The sequence below is a fragment of the Netta rufina genome (genome assembly GCF_964035555.1).
Source record: "Netta rufina genome assembly, chromosome: 1".
Lineage (NCBI taxonomy): Eukaryota > Metazoa > Chordata > Aves > Anseriformes > Anatidae > Netta > Netta rufina.
In genome coordinates this window covers 3,032,315-3,053,879 of record NC_140123.1, presented here as the reverse complement: position 1 = coordinate 3,053,879, position 21,565 = coordinate 3,032,315, and the positions used below count along the sequence as shown (strand labels likewise).

Genomic DNA, 21,565 nt, shown 5'->3' with positions numbered 1-21,565 from the left:
TCAACCAGGTCTCACGTAGCCTACCAGGTGCTGCTTCAGTGAAGGAAATGGGACTTAGGCATTTTTCAGTTGTGGAAGAGTCCTTTCACCATGATGGGTTACAGGGGGCTATCTGAGGAAGCTTAGGAGACAGCACTGGTAAAAAAAAAAAAAAAAAAAAAAAAAAAAAAAAAAAAACACCAACAACAAAAATAAACAAAATAAACAACCATACCAAACACAACTGGATGCAGAAGAGAACATCAGCAAACTCTACATTATTCCTACCACGATGTGGTCTGGCATACAGATTCTCTCTGAAATTGTTGGATGACCATGCAGGGATGTGAGATGGGATTTTCATACCCCTACACTGTACCACTATCTAGTTGGGAAGGCATTTGCTCCTTTGTGCAGCAAGAAACCCAACCCATGCCCCTGTGACTGAGTTATTCGAGGGTATTCTCTCTTCAGTAATAGGTTTCCCAGCAGATAACCACAGGTGCAGAGCACCAAGTGTCCTGCAAGTCTGCCTCTAAGCTGATCCAGTCCCTCTTTTTTCATGGCTCTAGACATGAAAGCAGAGTGACTTATATGCATAAGGACAATCAGGGACTGGAGCCCTGGGCTGAAACAGAAAATTAGTACAAATCTAGCAGGAAAATTTCGACTAAAATGTTTTGTCTGCCCCTGGAAAATATGCAATTTTTCAAAAATTCCTGCAGCTTTCACTGGGAAGCTCCATGTCTCACAAAATGCCCTGAGACTTAGGTGCAAGAGAGACTTAGAGTCATGAACTTTTTATCAACCCAAATTTCTGCATGCTTGTTTGTGTTAGAGGATCTCTGAACACAGAGAGAATAAAGTAAATATAAATCAAAGATAGAAGAGGCAGAGGCAGCAAACTCTTCCCGCTGGAATTGAGCTCATCCATTCATGTCAGTTTTCCTTAGCTCCCTAGCAAATAAACTCATGAGCAAACCATCTCCAGTACATTCTGTCAATGGGCCCATTGAGACATCAACCTCGTCTCCCTGCTCTTCTGCTCTTTTCAGCATTAGACATCAGTAGCAGGGAATGAAAAATCCCAGATGGACTGGTGACTCACACTGGCAGTCAGTTTGGTACCACATGATAAAGCTTCTTCAGTGTTTCAGTTCCTGGAGAGAAGAGGGTCAAATGTTCAGAAGTTATGAACTTTGTAGAAGCTGTCTGTACGACTTAATTCTTGTCTGTGAGTCCAGTTATTTACTATTTTTCCCACTGATTCAGGACTCTGTATCTCATTAAAAAAAAAAAAAAAAAAAAAAAAAAAAAGGAGAAAAATGTGCATGCATGTAAGTAAAAAATTAAAGTAGTTTCATGCAAATACAGTGAGCCATTGTGTATTCCCAAATTAACATTAAATAAGAACCGTTTTCTAGCATCTTTCTAGCTTAATATTTGACTTTGTAGTCTGAAGGCATTATATTTGTTATTTTAATATTATTGCCTAAATCAAATTATTTTTTCTTATTTATTCTAATTATTTAAATATCATTCCAATTCTTAATTATTATTCTAATGAATCAATTTTCTAATCCACCGATTTTTCCCCCTCTCTTTGCACAGGGATTGAGCCTACAATCATGATTTTGGGAGCAATGCTGATATTTGCCCTGGTTCTTTGTGCTGTGGGCCTAGCTTATCTTATCAGGTGAGAATTGCAGCACTTATTTGATTTAGAGCTAATTTTACCTTCTGTGGGAGGCTTGCCAGCAGCTTGGGCCATGTGTTGCAGGTTTGGTTGCGGTCTCTGCCCTCCAGCCAAATGTCTCTTCATTTTATTAAGGGATTGAGGCTTGGGTGGTGTGATCACTGGTTCTGCAGTCTCGGGTGGAGCCATTTCACACTTAATCCAGTCCAGTTTTAGAAGAAGATTGTAGTTTGCTGCAGGAAGGATTAACTGGATGATGTCTCTGAAGCATTACAAAGATGAGTATCTCTTTGGAAGTGCAAAGTATGCCCTACAAATCAACAACAGGAATCTGCTTTGAGAACTTCAGGGTGGAGAACAAGAGGGCTGCCATTTTAAATGTCCTTTTTCTTATTCCAGATCATTCTTTTCTGCATTTCTGTCTCCTATGTGATTTACCTACCTAGCACATACGCTGACCCTCTTCCTTTTTTCCATGCATTGGAAAGAAAGAGAGAGAGACTCTCTCTGGAAAGGGTTTGGAGCAATGAACTAGAACACCTCTTTATTGTCAAGCCAATTTATTCCCTGCTATGAGCTGGAGTCCAGGTCCCTGGTCACTCACATTACATATACATTGTTCTGGGCATAGGATTTGCTCTGATGAGGAAGAGACAGCTTCCACCAATTGTACAAACCACACTTCTGTCCCAACTGTATATCCAAGGTGGATATGAGCCAACATGAACTTTGGTGGCTTGATCTTTGTGAGGACAGCATAGCCACAATCTAATGTGCTCTTCTACTCCAAACCCTCCCCTGGAGGAATCTGTCTGTCATTGGTGACACCTACATGGTACAGGACTGAAATGAGAAGGCATATTTATCCAGCAGCAATGGGTTCAGCAGAGCAGGGCTCCTGGAATTTCCCATCCAGCTCAGCCTGTCAGATCATCCTCAAACGTGTTCTCTCCCCACTCCTGAATCATTCCTCCAAACCCATATGATGTAAGGCCACCCAACAAGCAACACCTCAAGCAGCACCCCCGTTTATGACACACAGCTGCTTCTAATACTTGATAATTGCAGGCACCGAGGAGGTGGCCTCCATCCACCCACATCTTAAAGCCCTGCTCTATGCCTTGGCCACCAGCCTCTATGATTACACAAATAAAAGACTTTTTTTTTTTCTGCCTATTCTACGTGAAAGCTCTTCCACAAGTACCAGACTGTGCCTGGGAAGGCTTAGTCGTAAAGTAAAGATGTATGGCCATCTGCAGGGGAAAAGAGAAAAAAAAAATAAAGTCCAGTGTGACTCAGACAATGATTTATGTTAGGGCAGGGCATGTCTGGAACTAAATTTAAACCACAGCGTGGACTGAGTTCAGATGTGGGAGCACTGGTCTAAGCTCTGCCAGGGATCTGCTACATGACCTTAAATGAGTCACTCCACTCTCTGTGCTTTGCTTTCAGCAGCAGGGTGCTTTCCTCCATGCCTGGGGGAGAGGATGTGCGTGATCGAGCAGGGTTTTCTGCAGGGCAGGTGAAGGGTACATGAGTGATGAGCTTTTTGCATGGAACTGACTTGGGTGGCTAGGGACAAAGCAGTTAGAGAATGATGATAATCAATCAGCCAAGGTGATGCAGACATATGGATGAGCCTCCCTCTGAACTCCAAAGAGCTGTGCTGTTCTGAAATGCCCAGATTGGTACATGCAATGAAAAAGTAAATCACGGTGATCTGCGGACATATTGCAAAATGAGTTCTTCCACAACATGGTTAGTAAAAGGAGTCTTACTGCCAACAAGATCAAATATGTTTCTTTGGAATCAAATATGGTTTTTTGGGATCTCATCAGGAAAAGTTCTAGTTGTCTTAGCAGGCAATCAAACATGAACTTAGTCTTACCAGATGACCAGACATCTGCTGGAGTGTAAACAAAATACTTGAAAAAGAAAAAAAAAGTAATAATGGGGGCAATTGAGAGCTTTTATTTCCCTTTTCTGTACTTGTCTGATGAATTTTTGACTGTCTCATAGACAGGATGTTTCGTGCTCAGTGTTAGACCTTGGCATTCATTGAAAGAGTAGTGTGTGACTTCTATCTTGTTCCTGAGTCCACAAAATGTCCAAGTGCTGTCATGTCCGAGTGTCAGATGAATCCCAGCTGAAAACTACCCATGAAAATCTGGAATGTTTCATATTAATTTGTGCAAGACTGTCTGAACTAGCCCATGAACGTGTTGTCCTTGCTAGTGCATCCTTTCCTGCTATGCCAGTTTTAGAGAAGCTGGGCAAGTAGCAGGCAACATCTTTTTTTTCTGACAAGTACATTGAATTTCCTATCTCCCCTGAGGCAATTCTGCAAATCTGGTAGTCTTTCCAGGAGTCCAGAGTCATCCCTTGGAAAACAAGCAGCAGCATCCCTGGGAGATGCCAGAAGAACATTTGTCCTGTGCTGCACAGTATGCGATAGACATCCCATCTGGCTCAGATCCTGGAAGTAGATCTGAATCAGCACAGTCTTCTGCTTGATATAATCACTCATGGCCAAGAAGAAGAGCACTGTCTCAGCAATATTGCTTCCAAGACCTCCACGCTGCATTGCCACGTACAACAAACCTCTCATCCCTTGCAGACTTCCCCTCTGTTATGAGTTTGCAGTCATTACAAGGAGGTAGCTTGCTGTGGGGTTCGTACTGCACCATGCTACAATATTCATCTAGCATGCTTGGATGGTGACTGTTGTCCGGGCTGCTTTTATAAATTACCAAAGGTTCAGCCCTAAGAAAGGCTAGTGTGCCTGAAAGCTGGTTTGTTTTTTTCACCAGATAGGCTGGTCTAATAAATCCTGCTATTCTCCCTAGTACAGAATGGCTGGGGATATGAAAAAGAAATGCAAGCAGAACAAAGTATGCAATTACATACACCTCCAGTTCATATTTGTAAGCAGATTAACTCAAAGCCTCTATTTGTGCTGAGACCCTCTGAGATTAAAGATTTTGCTGTTTGTGAATTGGTGACCCTTGCTGTTTGACTCAGAGGATTTCAGTCCAAGTCAGGACATCTTGGCTTGTCTTCTGCTTTCACCCACATCCAGCACCACTGCACTTTCCTAATACTGCAGTGAAGCCAGACATAGGGGGATCACTGTCAGAAACTACTTACCTGGCTAAAAGTGGTAACTGTGGCTCTCTCAATCTCCCAGGCACAGCATCCTGAACAGCCAGTTATTCAGGGGGCCTAACAAGATAATACTGACCCTGGATGACCTTATCTTTATCAACCCAGAGCTACATAAAAAGGTAAGTCTTTCCACTAATGCAGTTAATCCTGTGGGACCCTCAAAGACAGGTTTTCTGCATGGCATTTCCATACCCCTGTAGCTCTGGGAAGGTCCTTCACTTTCCCATACCTCATTTCCTCCTGCACGTCAAATATTTTCCCATATGCTGAGTGGTTTTGAGTCTCAGGTTAGATGCACTCACAATGTTAGAGCTGTTAGAAAGTTAGAGGTTGGAAAAGCCCTCCAAGATCATCTGGTCCAACTACCCCCCTACCACTCATGTCACCACCAAACCCTGTCCCCAAGCACCACGTCCAACCTCTCCTTGAACACCCCCAGGGACGGGGACTCCCCCACCTCCCTGGGCAACCCGTCCCAAGGCCTGACCGCTCTTGCTGAGCAGAAATGTCTCCTCATTGCCAACCTGAGCCTCCCCTGGCACAACTCGAGGCCATTCCCTCTGGTTCTATCACTAGTTATGGACTGCTGCGGGGCAATCCCATTGCTTAAATTGATGGCATGTATATATTGGGCAGAGCTGGGATGGAGGATCACAACCAGAGGTGTGAACTGTCCTGCATCTACTTTCTTTGCCTTTCAGAGGCTGACCTTGGACAGCCTGACTGATGCAAACAGCGTAGCAGCTGAAACCAGAAGCCAGAAGTCCCCAACCCGCTCCTTTTCCTTGAAAAGCACAGCTGCCACCCACGAAACCTCCAACGTGGCTTTGTATGAGGTAGGTATGGACACCATACAGCCTCCCACTACTTTGGGTCACCGAGCTGCTTAGGTGGGGAAAATCTGGGGCTGCAGTACTGTAGATCCTGGGATGCTAGTACTGTTGATGGCCCCAGAGGGTGAAAATAGAATAAAATGAAAATAACGAATAAAATAAAATAAAATAAAATAAAATAAAATAAAATAAAATAAAATAAAATAAAATAAAATAAAATAAAATTCACTCAATTCTTTCCAAAAATACAACTTTTTGATAAATGGCATGGCAATTCTTGTAAAGAGACAAAGGAAACCAGATTATTAAGGCCAGAGAATCTGTAGAGGGTTACTTTCTCTTTTAATCAATGTATCATTGTTTTTTAGATACTAATAATATTAATTTAATAATTTATATTGTTAATTAGATACTAATAGGTACTTCCAGCTATGAAGTTCTGTGCTAGGTAAAGGTCCTGCCTCAACCCCATTTTTGTAGTGTTTCCTCTGGATTCTCACTTGGGTGCAATACAGAAAGAACCTACTGCCAAGGACGTTGAAAATCCCCAACCACTTTTAGAGTCAAGGATCTGGAATTCGGATCTAGGTCTCAGTGTTAGACGTTGTTCAGAGACTTGCTCTATCATTCACCCACCTGTATTGTGGACAGGGTGACTGGGTGTGGCTGAAAAAATTTGAGACGGGAGCAATTCACCATCTGCGGCAAAGCTCCACCAGCATCCTGAGGAAGGTAGGAACAGGGGCTGAGTGGGGACGCGGAGGGAAGGTTGTCTGGGGGCCTTTGCAACAGCAGGGAATTTTTATTCTCCTTGTCTCCTGTTTATACCCATTGAAACACACTTCCTGGCTTTCAGTAATTCTTGCCTGATTAAACCTGGGAGAAAGGACCATGCAGGATTGCATCTGACAAACCTGCCAGGGACCAATGTGTCCCAGCCCATCCTGGGCATCGTACTTCAGAGCTGGTGCAAGACTAAATGTACAACGAGTCCTCTAAACAAAGTTGTCTGCAAAGACAGAGTGGTTTGCGGGAAACCACACCATTTTGTATCAGGGCGGGGTAATGCACTGCTAGCTATTTTTATGTGCTGTTTGCTGACGGTCTAGCAGTTTGGCACAGACATAGCTGTGCATTTCTCTGGGATTTGGTTTGTATTTCCAGCTAAGGCTCCCTTCAAAAGTTTAGTTTTCTATCCTATTATTATTAGCTGACAAGCAAACGCACTTATTTTCCGTATTCAAGGCCATTAGCTGTTGGCAGTTATTGCTAACAAATGAATGGCATTATTATGCATAGAAATACAGCAAATTTACCAGTGTATTTAGCCAAAGCCACCATTGATGGATGACTTTGGATACTCCAGGCATGGTATTGCTTTTCAGATCAAACCAGAGCTGAAGCAAGGCCCCACATGCTGAACTCAGCTTACGCCACCTAAACCATTTTGTCCTGGTGAAAAATCCAGTCCAGCTTGTCTGAAGAAAAACATGTTGCGGCTCAGTTTGTCTTTGATATCTTACTTTTGTTGTCTTAATGGTTAGACTAAGATGAGCAAAGCTTAAAAAAAAGTGTAGGACAGATGAATGTAAGCAGCAAAGATAATGTTTTCTTCCCCATTCTTGTGTGAAAGGTTGTTTGGAAAGACAGGAATGGTAAGGGCATCTGATGATGCTGAGCAGATGTCTGGCTGACTTGGTCTCCTGTGATTCACTGTCTTGTTTCAGATGAAAGATTTGCGTCACGAAAATGTGAATCTGTTCCTGGGCTTTTTCTCTGACTGTGGCATCTTTGCCATAGTGACAGAGTACTGCTCCCGAGGAAGCCTGGAAGACCTACTGAGAAATGAAGATATGAAGCTGGATTGGATGTTCAAGTCCTCCCTCCTGATGGATCTAATTAAAGTAAATCCATTGCTTCTGCTGAGGCCTGACCAGCATGTGATTTTTAGATTGACATAGCTATTTCCTCCAGGACTGTGAGATTTTAAGAGTAATGTAGGGAAAAACAATGTGACTGTAATTATTCTGGTATACGTGGGTTTTTAGTAGAGACCTCTTACTCCCGTTCTGTTACCATCTGAGAAATACTGTTTAGAGTAATAGGACTACATCCTCAACAGCAGGTTGAGAGGTTAAAACCACAAACTGGAACTGACCACCTAGAACAGTGAATTTGGTGACAAAATCCTACTTTCCAGAGGCCTTTTCCTGTCATAAATCAGAAATGGTTCCAGCACAGAACCAAACCATAGACATCCTCTGCCACTGGGTGGATGCATCTGTGGTCACTTTGCAAGAGTGTTCACACACTTCCAGTAGTGTCCTGCATGTTTTTATCCCATAATCATGAACTAGGAGTCCGGGGTAGATGGCTTGAAGAGGGTATACTTCCAGAAACCCACCTTCTGCTCCTCCTTTGAGGAGGAGGAGGATGTCAGGGCATCCAGCTCTCACCACCTCTGTAGCTTCCCTTCATTTAACCATTTGGTACCACTTGTGTCCACCTTCATAACCTCATCCAAAAGTACAGCTTCTGAGTGCAATGAGTCCTAAGGCTACAAAGAAGGAGGCATTGGACTCCTAATGGTGCTAGTCTTTTTCAGTATTACTTCAGGGTGCAGCCAAATTCTTGTTCCTAAGCAATTTCTGAACTTCTCCCCTAGTTTCCTGGACTGATTAATGCTGGTTGTGTAGTTTGGAGCCTTCCAGATGATGATATCTTAATTGACTTCTGCCTTTGCCATGGAGTCAGTGCTGTATTTGGTGCTCTCCACAGTGGCTTAGTGCCTCTGAACGCTGATGGATAACACAGTCTCAAAGAATAGTCTCAATCTTTTCTGTATTTTATAGGGAATTAGGTATTTGCACCACCGAGATTTTGCCCATGGACGTCTGAAGTCTCGTAACTGTGTTGTGGACGGACGGTTTGTGCTGAAGATCACTGACTATGGTTATAACGAGCTCTTAGAAGCACAGAAATGCCCTTATATTCAGCCACCCCCTGAAGGTAGGTGCCCTAAGGAAATATTCGGGGGAAATATTGATCCATTGATTTATCAGCCAGTGGTCACATGAGGATTTACATCTCACAACATCCAGGTACCAGTATACGATGAATTGTTGTAGAAAAGAACATGCAAAGTTTTTCAGACTTCCCAAAGGTTTATAGCAGAGTGTCGTGGTAATGGAAAGAGATTTTGTTGTAAATAGTGACAGAGCTCAAGCTTTTTGTAATTGGAGAAGGGTTTAAGTGCACCTCAAATCTGAAGCAATTCTGAATTTCTCTGACTGGTGGAATTGGCTTCACGTTCTTAGCTCCAACCCCATCTTTGAAGTTTTATGTTAAGCCAAATAAAAAGAGATAAAAAGAGCCTTTTTTAAAACAAAACAAGACAAAACAAACAAACAAACAAACAAAAAACTAATTTATCTGAAACACAGGATGATAACAGTCTCTTTGAAATAGGTCCTTCACATGCCAGTCACCAAAGGCTGCCACATGACATTACCACCTCTTAGGGACAGCATCTCAAGGGACTGAGTTTGAAGATTTTGATGAGATTTCTTTCCGGGTGAAAAGAAATTGCCAGCACTCGTCTTGAATTCCTATTGTATCCCAGCTTATCCTAGAAAGCTGGTTTCAAGTGGCATGTAGTGCTTTGATCCCTCTATCACAGGTTTTGGTTCCTATACATTACCAGTTTCTCAGCTGTGTAAGCTGCCAGAAGACCCATCTTCTTCTCCTTTACTTTAATTATATATATTACAGTAGCTGAAAATTTCTGTATTCCCATTGCCCACAGTGCACAAATGCCAGGGTAACAAAATCCCAGTTTGAAAAAAAATCATTTCCTGATAAGTCTGGGTATGTTTTTTCCAACTATGTCTTTCATCACTTGAAGTATAGGACTATAAAGACTGGTCATACTTCAGACTGCCACAAACTTCTGTGATGGAAACTGCTTTCATCTGAGAACTACGTAAAATACTTTATTAACTCTTTCGTCATTGATAAACAGCACCTGTAACAAGAAACCCAAGCTTTAGCACCAGCATATTGTCTGAGTGATGTTTTTTCAAACAAAAAAAAAATAATAGTTAAAGATTCTGACACTGGTCAGACGACTCCTTATATAGAAGTTCAGGACTAGTGTTATACAATGTAAATTATTGGTACAGCAGACTTTTTTTTAAAAGGTAGAGTGAAATTTGGAAAATTTCTCAACAGTATGGAAGTTTAGTATTTCTAACACATTGCAAGAAATAAAAGATTCAATAACCAATGAAATATGTTCCCACCTCTTCTCAAATGACTGAAATGAAGTATGCATTTAAATACGGGGAGAATCACTGCAATTAGCAAGTCTGAAGCCAAATATAAGAAGTTTGATGCCCTTGATTTTTTTTTAGAATTGCTCTGGACAGCCCCTGAGCTGCTGAGGGACCCAGACATGCGCAGAAAAGGCACATTCAAAGGAGACATTTACAGCTTTGCGATTATCCTGCAAGAAGTGGTTGTTCGGGGCCCACCATACTGCACATCAGACCTCTCAGCTGAAGGTAGGCCATGATTTCTGTTCAGTTTTAAGGCTTTACACAGAGCACTCACAAGAAGTCTGCTCAAGCCCCTTGGGTAAAATGTTGCCGTGAAAGTGATGTCTCAATCTCATGACCATTCTCAGTGAAAAAAAAAATCAAATGTATATTTTCAATAAAACATCCATAATGAACATCAAAATGTACACTTCTGATCTCAGCCTTGGTTTATGAGTAATCTCTCCTGTTAGTGGGGTTGGGGCACTGGGTCACCGCCCTAGATGCTTCAGAGCTGGCCAGCTCTGCTGTAGTTTCTTCCCACCCATTATTCCTTTTATGTCTGTTGTAAGAGGGGTGAGGTTTTTGAGCTGGACCCCATGCTAGCCATGTCTTTTTCCTGCTTTGTCCATCAACCCATCTATTTTTCCTTAATTGCTTCCCCATTTAAAGAGGTTCTGTCTCCTTGGCAGAGATCAAAGTGATGCATTATGACCCTGGTGACTTCTACTGAAGGCAGCTCAGATCAGAAATAGCAGATAGGTGAATTCCTTGGGAACTGTTCATGGTGCAGCTCACGTTTGTTCAAACCCTGTTGGGAGGGCATAGGAAGAGCAAACACACTGCAATCAGGGTCAAGTCACAGCACTTGGACAGGGAGGGGGGGTGAGAAGAGTCAGAAAAGAGCTGATTTCAGTGAATGCCCATTGTAAACCCACTTAGGTTGGACAGTCACCAGGTGGGGTATGGCCATTTGGTGCCTGGAAAAACGGCAGTGGTCCAAGCTGCTGCTGCAATGCAGTGACAATGATGATTATGGTATAATTCAGAGCTGGACTATGATGCAATCTATGATGTAATTTGCAGGTGTTCTCCCTCCTGGACCCCTAGAGGAACCCCCAGTAGATGTTGAACATAGTGCACTCCAATTCCCAGACCTGATAAAATGATAAATTTCTATTCATTGCTTCCTAATCCTCAAGGATCTTTTGTACATGGTGTGAACTTTAAAACTCTCTGCAGAAGGCATTTCCCCTTGGCTGCCCCTGGAAATACTTAGCCAGGTGTTTTGGTTAATTCATTTGGTGGAGACTGGTGGGATGGTCCAAGGAGCTTTAAAGTAAGCTGTCAACGCTGAAAAGCTCTTGGTACTCACCGTAACAGCTGTGGAAATGCAGGGTCTCTGCCAGAAGGAGGGTGGTTTTCACTCCAGATGACTGCTCTGCACTTCACAAGATGAAACCTTCGAAAACAATCACAGTTGTTGTTGTTTTTTTTTGTGCAGGAACATAAGAGTTCTACCTTACACTTTTTTTCAGGGGCAAGGTTGGCTCCCTGAAGGTATCTTCTCAGTTTAAGTTGCAGAGTCAGGCTAAAAAGCAGTAAAACAAACAAACAAACAAACAAACAAAAAAACACCTTGTCTCTGAAAATCTCTCTGAAGTTTCAGGGCTCTGGCTTGCAGTGAGCTCCCCAGTCACCTCGGTGTGGCTGCAGGAGTGCAAGCTGCTAATGTGGGATTAGGACTGAAGTGCCAGGGCAGGGAAGAGGGAGCTACAACAACAATTTCCTCCAGGATATTCTTAACAAGAAATACCTAAACTGAAGTCAGGGTTGGGTTCAGACGTCACACTCTCCCATCCATATTCCAGCTGTCAAAGAAACCCGCAGCTCAGCTCCTTCGTGGTAGGGCTGCTTTATCTAAAAACTGCAGATTCAAGGACTGACTTCTCAGGACCTGTGAGCCAGGCATTCATTAGGTTTCACCTCTAGCCAGGGAGTCACTTCCCAGATGTTGTTTTGAACCCAAGCTCTCCCTCTTAAAATACTTTCTTCTGCCTCCATTCCCATCAACCTCCTACGTACTGGTTCCCAGTTAACAATGGAGCGTCAGTGGCTGCTATCCTTCCTGTCTGGGCTTGGACATAACTCTCTAATCTCTTAGAGGACCACAAATCCTGATGGAGAGAGTCGGAGGCAATTTCATTAAATATAAGCCTGAAGGCTCACACATCGATCTGTCACACAAGCTTCCCCCATCCAGCCACTTTATTGCTTGTAACCTGTCTCTCCAGGGACAAGAAGGCAATTGAATTTCTTGCCTTTTAAATCCTCCAAGAGACTCCTGACAGAGGAAAGCAGGAAACCCCCGTCTCATTTGACACAGCCATGGGGTTGTGAGAAATAATAGTGATGGTGAAGGAATGAGCAAGGCAGGGACGAAGAATCCTGTGCTCTCAGCCCCCATTTCACCGTGTGTTTTGGATTCTTTTTGTCACAGAAATTATAAAGAAGGTGAAGAAACCCCCTCCCTTGTGCCGCCCAAACATAGCCCCTGAGATGGCACCCCTGGAGTGTATCCAGGTAATGAAGCAATGCTGGGGTGAAGCCCCCGAACGACGTCCCACCTTTGAGGAGATATTTCACAAGGTCAGTGAACAGAGCAGCAAGTGCAATCCTTTGTTTTTATTTGGCAGGAAAGTGGTTTGGTTTATTTCAATTTATTTATTTATTTATTTTTGTAAGCAAGGTCCCAAGAAATGATTGAGAACGTCCTAGAGCTCTAGTCTTGCCTTTACTCTTGGGCTGTTTTATGCTTTGTGCATGTCTTACCCCTTGTCCTGAAGTTGGACTTCAATGGGAGCACCACATGGGATGTAAAGCAGGAAAGAAATGGTCTTGGTGTCATCACATTTGCAGTGTACCTGTCCTGATGGTCTCATGGAGATCAAAGAGCTGTGAATTATGTCTCCTTCAGATCAATATGTTGCTTGATCCTATAAAGTTTCATAGAGAAAAGTGTTTTTTGGTTTTTTGTTTTTTTTTTTTTTTGTTTTTTTCTTCTTGGCCTCAATCTCAAGAAGATTTGTAAGATCCCAAACTGACAGCAAACTGAACAAAACTGAATGGCTTTTGGTACCAAAACAAGGATGAATGGTTTAAGACCATGGTTTAATGGTTTAAGACTCTTTGGCCTGGAGATGAGGCAACTGAGGGCAAATATGAAAAAAAATATCAAATCCTGATTGCTATAGAAAAGGCGATTAGGTAATAACTGTTCACCATTGCTCATAATATAAGAAAAAGGAACATCAAATAAAAGGAGCAAATAAACAAAACTCCAAGAAACAAAAGGAAGTGCTTCCTCACATGGTACATACATGTATATGAACTGGGCAACTTGTTACTACAGGTTGATGCCAAGTATTTAAAGGCAGTTCATGAAAGGAAAATTCACCAAAGGCTGTTAAACACAAAGACAATTTTTGATATAGAAGGTCTCTGAACTTCAAAAACTTCAAATTGGTGGAGGCTGGGTGCACATCCCAGGGAAATATGATTGTACATTAACCCTGTTTGAACATCTTTCCCAGATACCTGTTACTGTTCACTATCATGGATAAATAAATCTTTTGTCTGATCCAGTAATGCGATTCCTATACTCTTTTAAGGTCAAACTAAAAAATATAATATCCATCATTCCATCATTTTTACCTTCCAATTCTTTGATGCTGTGATTAATTTCACACCCATGTGACTTCATTCTTGAGTCTAATACAATACCTGAGTCCACAGATTATCCAAATGGTTCCAAGGCCCAGTTTCAGGTCAAGAGGAGATAGCACAACATATTGTGGTTGGGGGTGGCAGTACACATACATGCCTGTGTGCACAGGCAAAATTAAGACCAGTACGACAAAAGTAAGAATTTCCAATGCCCTGGAATTTTGACCTCTGAATGGAAAGGGAGGCTGACGGGAGGCCATCACCCTCTACAATTAGCTGAAAGCAAGTTGTAGCAAGGAGAGTGTTGGTCGCTTTTCTTGGGTTTCAAGTGACAGGACATGAGAAAATGGCAGCAAGTTGCACCACAAGAGGCTTAGATTGGGTATTAGGAAGAATTTCTGCATGGAAAGGATGGTCAAGGATGTCCATGGCAGGAGATTGGATACATGCTGTCATCCCATTGGAAGTGGTGCTGCACTTGAGCCTCATTGAAAGTTACTAGAGAAGCAATATGCCCCTAGACAGTTTCCATAGTTAGTGGCACAACTTCACCATCCACTTTACCTTTTTCATTACTAATGTAGTTTTGTCATTGGTAAAACCTGTATTGCAGAATTGTGACTTTAAAATGAGTGCTTGCTTTTGGTTTCTTTCCAAATTTAGAGTGCTGTAATGATGTACTGAGATAGGGAAATAACCCTCCAGTTTGATTTTCCAGTTCAAAACCATCAACAAAGGCAAGAAGACCAACATCATTGACTCAATGCTCAGAATGCTTGAGCAGTATTCAAGCAACCTGGAAGATTTAATCAGGGAGCGGACAGAAGAGCTAGAGATTGAAAAACAGAAGACAGAGAAACTCCTATCGCAAATGCTTCCTCCGTAAGTACTGCTACTTTAGATGGTAAAGAGTGCTTTGGCAATACATAGCTGGGCTGTGCAAAAGTGTTCTCCACTGTTGAGCAAGTCGCAGGGCAGATCACCGGTTTTGGCAAGCCCCTTTCAATCAAAGCAAGAAACTTTCATCAGTGCTGATTACAGCTGTAAAGATCCTTCAATTTATTGGAAGATCCTTTAGGCATACTAGGGCAAGGGTGTCTGAGCTCTTTGGCGTGCTACAGGAGCGTTTGCCCTGTCACCTTCTTTGTGTTATTATTTCAGATCAGTGGCAGAAGCCCTCAAGACTGGTGGCACTGTGGAGCCTGAGTATTTTGACCAGGTCACCATCTACTTCAGTGACATCGTGGGCTTCACAACCATTTCAGCCCTCAGTGAACCTATCGAAGTAGTTGACCTCCTAAATGACCTTTACACACTGTTTGATGCTGTTATTGGAAATCATGATGTTTACAAGGTGAGAGTACCCAGGGATGAGGATCAAATCATTGCTGAGTCACGTGCTCACAAAATTTGATTCTACTTCTCTTTCCCAACTTCAATTTTTATCTTTTTTTAATGCCATGGTATATGCTAGGTAGAGACAATTGGTGATGCCTACATGGTTGCCTCAGGGCTCCCAAAACGGAATGGAAACAAGCACGCAGCTGAGATAGCCAACATGTCCCTGGACATCCTCAGCTCAGTGGGAACATTCAAGATGAGACACATGCCAGACATCCCCCTCAGGATACGAATTGGGCTGCACACAGGTAGGCAGCAGCACTTGCCTGCACCTAAACATCAAAGAACTCCTGCACAATTGTATTTCCAGCTTTGAATGCCTTCTTCCTGCTCACCCTGAAACTGGATACCTTTAGAAGGTGTTTAAAAATCTTCCATAGCAACAAGGGCGTTAAAATGAAAGTGCAAACACAAAGCAGAAAAGTGGCTCAGTGTCATTAAGGGGAGAAATTGTGTATTCCATCACTGTCAGGAGTTACATCAGAAATGTTAGTCCCAAGGGTTGCATTGTAAGTGTGGCTTTTTGATGTGCCATAGTATTTTCACTGGTATGATATGGAGACATCCACAAAATGTCTTTGTAACTCTGTTCTGAAATGAAAAAAAAGAAATGCATAGAAAAGCCATCATATATAGTGAATGAAGAGATTGGTATTGTTTATTGTAGGTAGGATGTAACTGGAAGAATATATGATACAGATATAAAAAGCAAGTTATGCTATAAAGAAAGTAAACTATCTCTAATACAGAAGTCATAATCTATTAAATTAACAAAAAAAAGTAGCTTGTTTAAAAAGAAATGGTTTTTTTGTTTGCTTGTTTGTTTTTTAATACAAAGTGTAATTGAACTCCAAAATAACAACAAAACCAGAAAGATTGAAGTCATCATATAACTGAAAGCATATGATTTTAAATGGACTGGGATTTTAAATGGAGGAAAAGACAGCTGCTGTTATCAGAGTCTGTATGTTTTGTAGAAATATGAACCTTCATAATTTTATACCACTGTCAGCCATTAATAAATTTCTCCCAGCAGTTCATCGTTGGACTTCCTGCTTCTTCCTCTAAAGTACCAGGTACTGGCTGTTGTTAGAAGCAGAATAATGATTAAGGCTGTCCAGCAGTCTGATCCAGTATTACAGGGTGTTGTTTTTTTTTATCCTGCTGCCTATCTAATAATGCCCACATTCTTGCAGCTGTGGCACTGCAAGTGTTTTGCAGAAGTCAATATCCTGTCCCTGTTGTAAAGGGAAACAAGAACAAAGGAAGTATCTCACACAGAATACCCCAAGAACAGAGCTGTGGCTTGAGCAGAACTAAAATCAATATTTCATATCTCCTAGACCATATAGCTTCTTCTTTTGGAGCTGTCTCTGAAAATTCATTTCCTTATTGTTTTCTTCGCAATATGGGAGTCTCAGCTGACCCTTTACAGAAGTCCCGAATGTTAGGGGATGATTGCAGACACTGTGAGCTTTACATTCTTGTAGAAATCAGATGAGTCTATGGCCCCAGCTTGTCTTGCCCAGAGCAAGAACCTCTGGAGCCACATCAGCACATTTTCAACATGGGAAGAGAAGAACTCAGCGTGCAACATCTGCTGCTGCCTGTTGACAGCACTTCTGCAATGTGCCTTCCATGCAACCAGCCAAAAATCTATCCCTAGGCGATGTGTGCAGGGGGTTAGTTATGTTTTCAGTTGTTTTTATGGACAGTTTTTCAGTTATGTTTTTATGGTGTCTGGAAACCGGTGCTGCTATGAGCTGTTGTGTAGGGTGTGAGAAGAGGGAAAGGAGTTGGTGTTCTTTTTATAAAGAAGCAGAAGCCAGATCTTATTTTGCACAGATCTGTCAATGTCAAGCTGTCATGGGAGCAGCAAGAAATTCATGTTCCAAGGCAAAACAGTTCTCTGAACCTCTAAGACATCAGAGTTTGATTAACCCTAGACCCCATTTCTCCTGAGAAAAGAAACATGAAGAGGGAATCACCAGCATCATGAAAGCACTGAGGAAATGCTCAGGGAGAGGAGGGCTTGGCTAGCAATTTAACCCCCTGGAAAGGATGGAGAATGGGTGTGACCACCAGCTTTGTGGGCCAGCTGCCCTCTGGAAAGTGGTGCAGAGAAGAGCTTGTGATCCTGCCTCTGAAAAAGCAGGAAATGCCATTACAGAGTGGGCTGCCCACGTCCCTCCTGGCTGCTGTGTCTTCTCTGACCACAGCGGAGAGCTGCAGCTCTGGGAACATCTGCTGGCCCATGCACATGGCCTGCTCATGGCAATGCGTGGGGAAGGCGGAGGACAAGAAGACCGGTGTTTGGTCTGCAGTTCCTCCCCTGCTTTAAATGCACTCTGGATTCTTGGCTCTCCCCTCTCAGCTCCACTGCTGGTCCAGGAAAACTCAGCTGACTCTGCTGTTTCCACACCAGCTCTGTCTGGGCTGAGGCTGGATGGCGATGGTGAGAGGACAAGCATCTCCACGGAGGCCTAAGGGGGTCTGTTTATCGGTCAGGCTCTCTGGCAGGTAACCCTGCGTTTTGATCAAGCTTATTGACCTCCACGGCACCACTGATGGTTGCTGCAGAGGCTGAGCCAGCACGGCTCATTAACTGACCCTGTAAGCCCTGGCAAAGCGCCATTTCAAAACAAACTGGAGAACCTGTATAATTAAACAACTAGGACCAGAGCATTCGCGTCACGGGGTGTCTGGTTTCCTCTGAACTTGTTACTGTGGGAGATTGGTATCTGGAAGTTTTAGTTAGCCCTTTGCTGAGGCTGTCTAGACAGGGGGGAACACACACAGGCAGTGAAGGCAGCAAGTGAATGAACTCTGGGATGCTTGCAACACTGAGAAGTCCTTTTGTCACGCTTACATCGTAAGGTTGGCTTTGAATAAATCACCTTCTGCAAAGGGAGGTCAAGGTAATAAGCAAAGTGTTAGATATTAGAATAATAGAATAGTTTGGGTTGGAAGGGACCTTAAAGATCATCTAATTCCACTCCCTGCCATGGTTAGGGACATGTCCCCGAGCCCAGGCTGCCCCCAGCCCCACCCAGCCTGGCCTTGGGCACTGCCAGGGCTGGGGCACCCCCAGCTCCTCTGGGCAGCCTGGGCCAGGCCCTCGGCGCCCTCAGAGGTCAGAATTTCTTCCCAATTTCTTCCCGAAGCCTCCCCCCTGCCAGGCTCCAGCCGTTGCCCCTTGTCCTGTCCCCCCAGCCCTGACCAAGAGTCCCTCCCCAGCTTTCCTGCCCCTGGGGCCTTCTCTTCCCCAGGCCCACCACCCCCAGCTCTCTCAGCCTGGCTTCGTGGAGGTGTTTCCAGGATTGTTAAATGGCCTGCACTGTCTGTGTGGTTGGTGGAGATCTGGCGGACATGATAAGTGGGCCTTGGAGATCTGTTCAGCTGCAGGAGCCTTCTCTGTGGTGAGCAGAGAGGTTCTTTACAGATCGGTTAACTGCATTGACCTGGCCTCCACCAACTACAGCTGGAGCTCAGCTACCTCAATTTGTGCTTCTTAAAATAGAATCAAATCCTCCTCAGTAAGAGCTCGGTTTCAACAAGAGCTATTTATTTGCATCTTGGTAACATCTATTACAGATGGAGCTTTGATCCTTTCTGAGATTTCTGAGTGCAGCACCATGCCATTACCCAGATGATGCTGGGCTAGTCAGTATTTTCTCAGGGAAAGCTCTTTTTGAAGTATGAATTATAATGTCTCCAACAAGACCCTTTTGTATGCCATAGTGAGTACACATTAAGGACCAGTTACAGATGCATTATGTCCTTAACCCAGCAGCATCAGCAGTGCCTTTACAATTGTGCTATAGAGGCATCTAGACTGTCAAAACTAGACCCTGAAAAATCTTCCTCTAGTGCATATCGCTCCTCTCCTGAAGAACTTGAACAAAAGTAGAGAGTAATGGTAAGAGTGAGAATTAAATTAGAAGAGACTCTGAAGGGCAGTGAGTTTTCCAAGGTTGCACAGCGTGTTGTTGGCAGTAAAAGCATTAAACCAAGTCCTCCTGATCTGCAGCATTCCCTGCATGCTGTTTCATCCAGGCATGCTGTTGAAAAGTCCTTGTAACATTTGTGGTATAAAGCATTCTTCCTCTCTATTTTTCAGTTTTTGAGTAAGTGATGTCTCATCAGACAGGAGTTAAAATCAGTCTTTCCTCTCAATTTGCATCCTCTCAGTTTGCATCCTCTGTAAGTTGTATAAAAATATTTCCTTTGATGAAGTAACATTTTTTCAGAGATCATAGCAATAGGTGTTCTTCTAAAGTCCTCCATAACTTTCAACTTTACAAGTGTGGTATATTTCAGAGTGCTTTTGATTCCATACATGCATACATGTATATATAGGTTAAGGTTAAAGTTAAAGTTTTTGTGTGTGTGCCCTGGTGGAGTTTCATTTTCCTTAAAATACATCTGAAAACTATATGAGGAAACAGTTTTTGTGGCAAAGGAGGTTAAAATCACAGATAAATTACTTGCTTTGTTACTTTGTGATAAATACCCAGCAGCAAACGAGTAACTGATCTCACTTCTAAATTAGGCTACAATTATTTTTAAAACATTTTAACCTAAAACTTTTTGTTTTATGAAAACCTTATATATAACATACCTTTAAATATTGTTGATGATGTACTACATTCACAACTCTTGTAACTTTGCATGACAAAAGTTTTCCTAGATATTATTTTTGCGAAATCATAATGCAGAAGGATCATGACATTGAGGAGGTAGGTAGGCAGAGCCTGAAAAGACATATGTCATAAATGCATTCAATATAAAAAAAAAAAAAAAAAAAAAAAAGACCTGCCTTTTCTTGCATATATCCCGCATCTCCTAATGTTACTGAGAATATTCTTTTTTGTGTGTGTGTATGTGCGTGTGTTTATTTTGCAAGCCTGATACTGCAGAATGTGGGTGATGAAATTTAGCATCTCATCCTTCAGAGCCCAGTCCAAACATTAGCTGATCCAAGCGCCCAGATGACACTTGTCTATGCTGCTTGGCTGTCACACTTTACATTCTGTGTATGTGCATCTTCAAGTGAATCCTACATGCATAGCTCTCGCTGAAAACTTGGCACCAGTTCTTTGGGAGCTACTCAGAAGGGAGTGATCTTGTCTAAAGGATGAGAGAGAGGAAAAATAAATAACTTTTGGCTAGACAGGCAAGCTAATGATGTCTTCCTTTCCAAGGAGGGGACACAGGGTGGTCCAGCGTGCTGCCAGCATCTCTTGATTCCTAACGCTGACTCTGAGTCCTGATTCACTGGGACATAGGGCATGTCACAGTATCTCAGCTTCAGCTTTGTCAGATGGAAAAAGAGGTCAGAGATGAATTTTAAAATGAGATTTCAACAGTCCTTGAGCCTCCATGAACTCTGAATTAATTTGTCCCAGATGACAATGAACTGAGACAAGAAGAACTCTATTAGGCATAAATCACCACTGTCCAATTCAGAGAAATGACTGTATTTTGACTACTTGTAGCAAGCATGAAGGCCAATGACAACTTCAAAAATCCTTCTCCTGTATTCCCAAGTGGAAATTTTTGGATATCAGAAGGGAGGATGAGATTTGCCTAGGAGTGAACCCCATTGTACAGTATTATCAGTTGGGTTATGTCTTTCAGGGCCTTGTGTGGCAGGCGTTGTAGGTCTGACCATGCCACGGTACTGCCTCTTTGGAGACACGGTGAACACAGCATCGCGAATGGAGTCCACAGGCCTGCGTGAGTATTTGGGACAGTGCCTGGGGTGGGTGACTGACAAAATTCTCAGGAGAGATGACAAAATGTGCATCTTTAGCTGTAGGCATCACAACTGAATCAGCTTTGCAGAAAGGGGCAAGTCCATTGACGAAATTAAAAGCAGTCTGAAGGGGAGGGTGTCAGCTTTGCCCTCAGACGGTCTTTAAGACAAAGAGATCATTTAGTTTTATTCTCTTTTCCTGCAAAATCTCAAAAAAAAATGTTCAGTTTGGTCCAGTGACCAGTGTGACTCACACCCTGCATTCTAGCTACAGTTCTTTGATTTGGATCCCCTCAACCCAAATGAACACGAATCTTGACCTAGATTTTCCTTCCATGGGGGCAGCTAGTTGTATCTTGCTTTCAGACTGGTCAGTGCTGAGGACCTTTCATTCAGAGCTGTTCTTGTTCAGTAAATAATGCACCTACCTTACTGGCTTACTGGCATATTTTGTGATGGCTTCATGTATCAGCAGTAGAAACTCTTTGAACAAGTGGTGGCAGGTCCTAACAAAATTCCTAATGAAAAAAGATTCCCTTCCCCTTTGGGTTTTCTTAGTGTCTTGATGGGTTGATGTTCCCTCAAGTCCTTGCTATTATTTTCCCAAGACTTCCAGTTACAAAAGTGGAATATTAATCTGCATTTCAGTCATATGCATAAACAGCTCTGTTTTCTGCTGGTGTCCTTGACT

General features: G+C 42.8%; 1 protein-coding gene across 1 annotated transcript in view; it reads left to right on the top strand.

Annotated features, from left to right (window-relative positions):
• GUCY2F (guanylate cyclase 2F, retinal) overlaps positions 1-21,565 on the top strand; it is a gene marked incomplete at both ends in the record, with an annotated part of 44,616 nt that overhangs the window by 6,332 nt on the left and 16,719 nt on the right. Inside the window, 12 exons of the mRNA XM_084305847.1 lie at positions 1,591-1,675; positions 4,863-4,959; positions 5,542-5,676; positions 6,325-6,405; positions 7,401-7,577; positions 8,526-8,682; positions 10,086-10,235; positions 12,490-12,638; positions 14,434-14,597; positions 14,877-15,069; positions 15,190-15,364; positions 20,757-20,855. Coding sequence (XP_084161973.1) covers positions 1,591-1,675; positions 4,863-4,959; positions 5,542-5,676; positions 6,325-6,405; positions 7,401-7,577; positions 8,526-8,682; positions 10,086-10,235; positions 12,490-12,638; positions 14,434-14,597; positions 14,877-15,069; positions 15,190-15,364; positions 20,757-20,855 — 1,662 coding nt within the window. The remainder of the gene's footprint in view (positions 1-1,590; positions 1,676-4,862; positions 4,960-5,541; positions 5,677-6,324; positions 6,406-7,400; positions 7,578-8,525; positions 8,683-10,085; positions 10,236-12,489; positions 12,639-14,433; positions 14,598-14,876; positions 15,070-15,189; positions 15,365-20,756; positions 20,856-21,565) is intronic.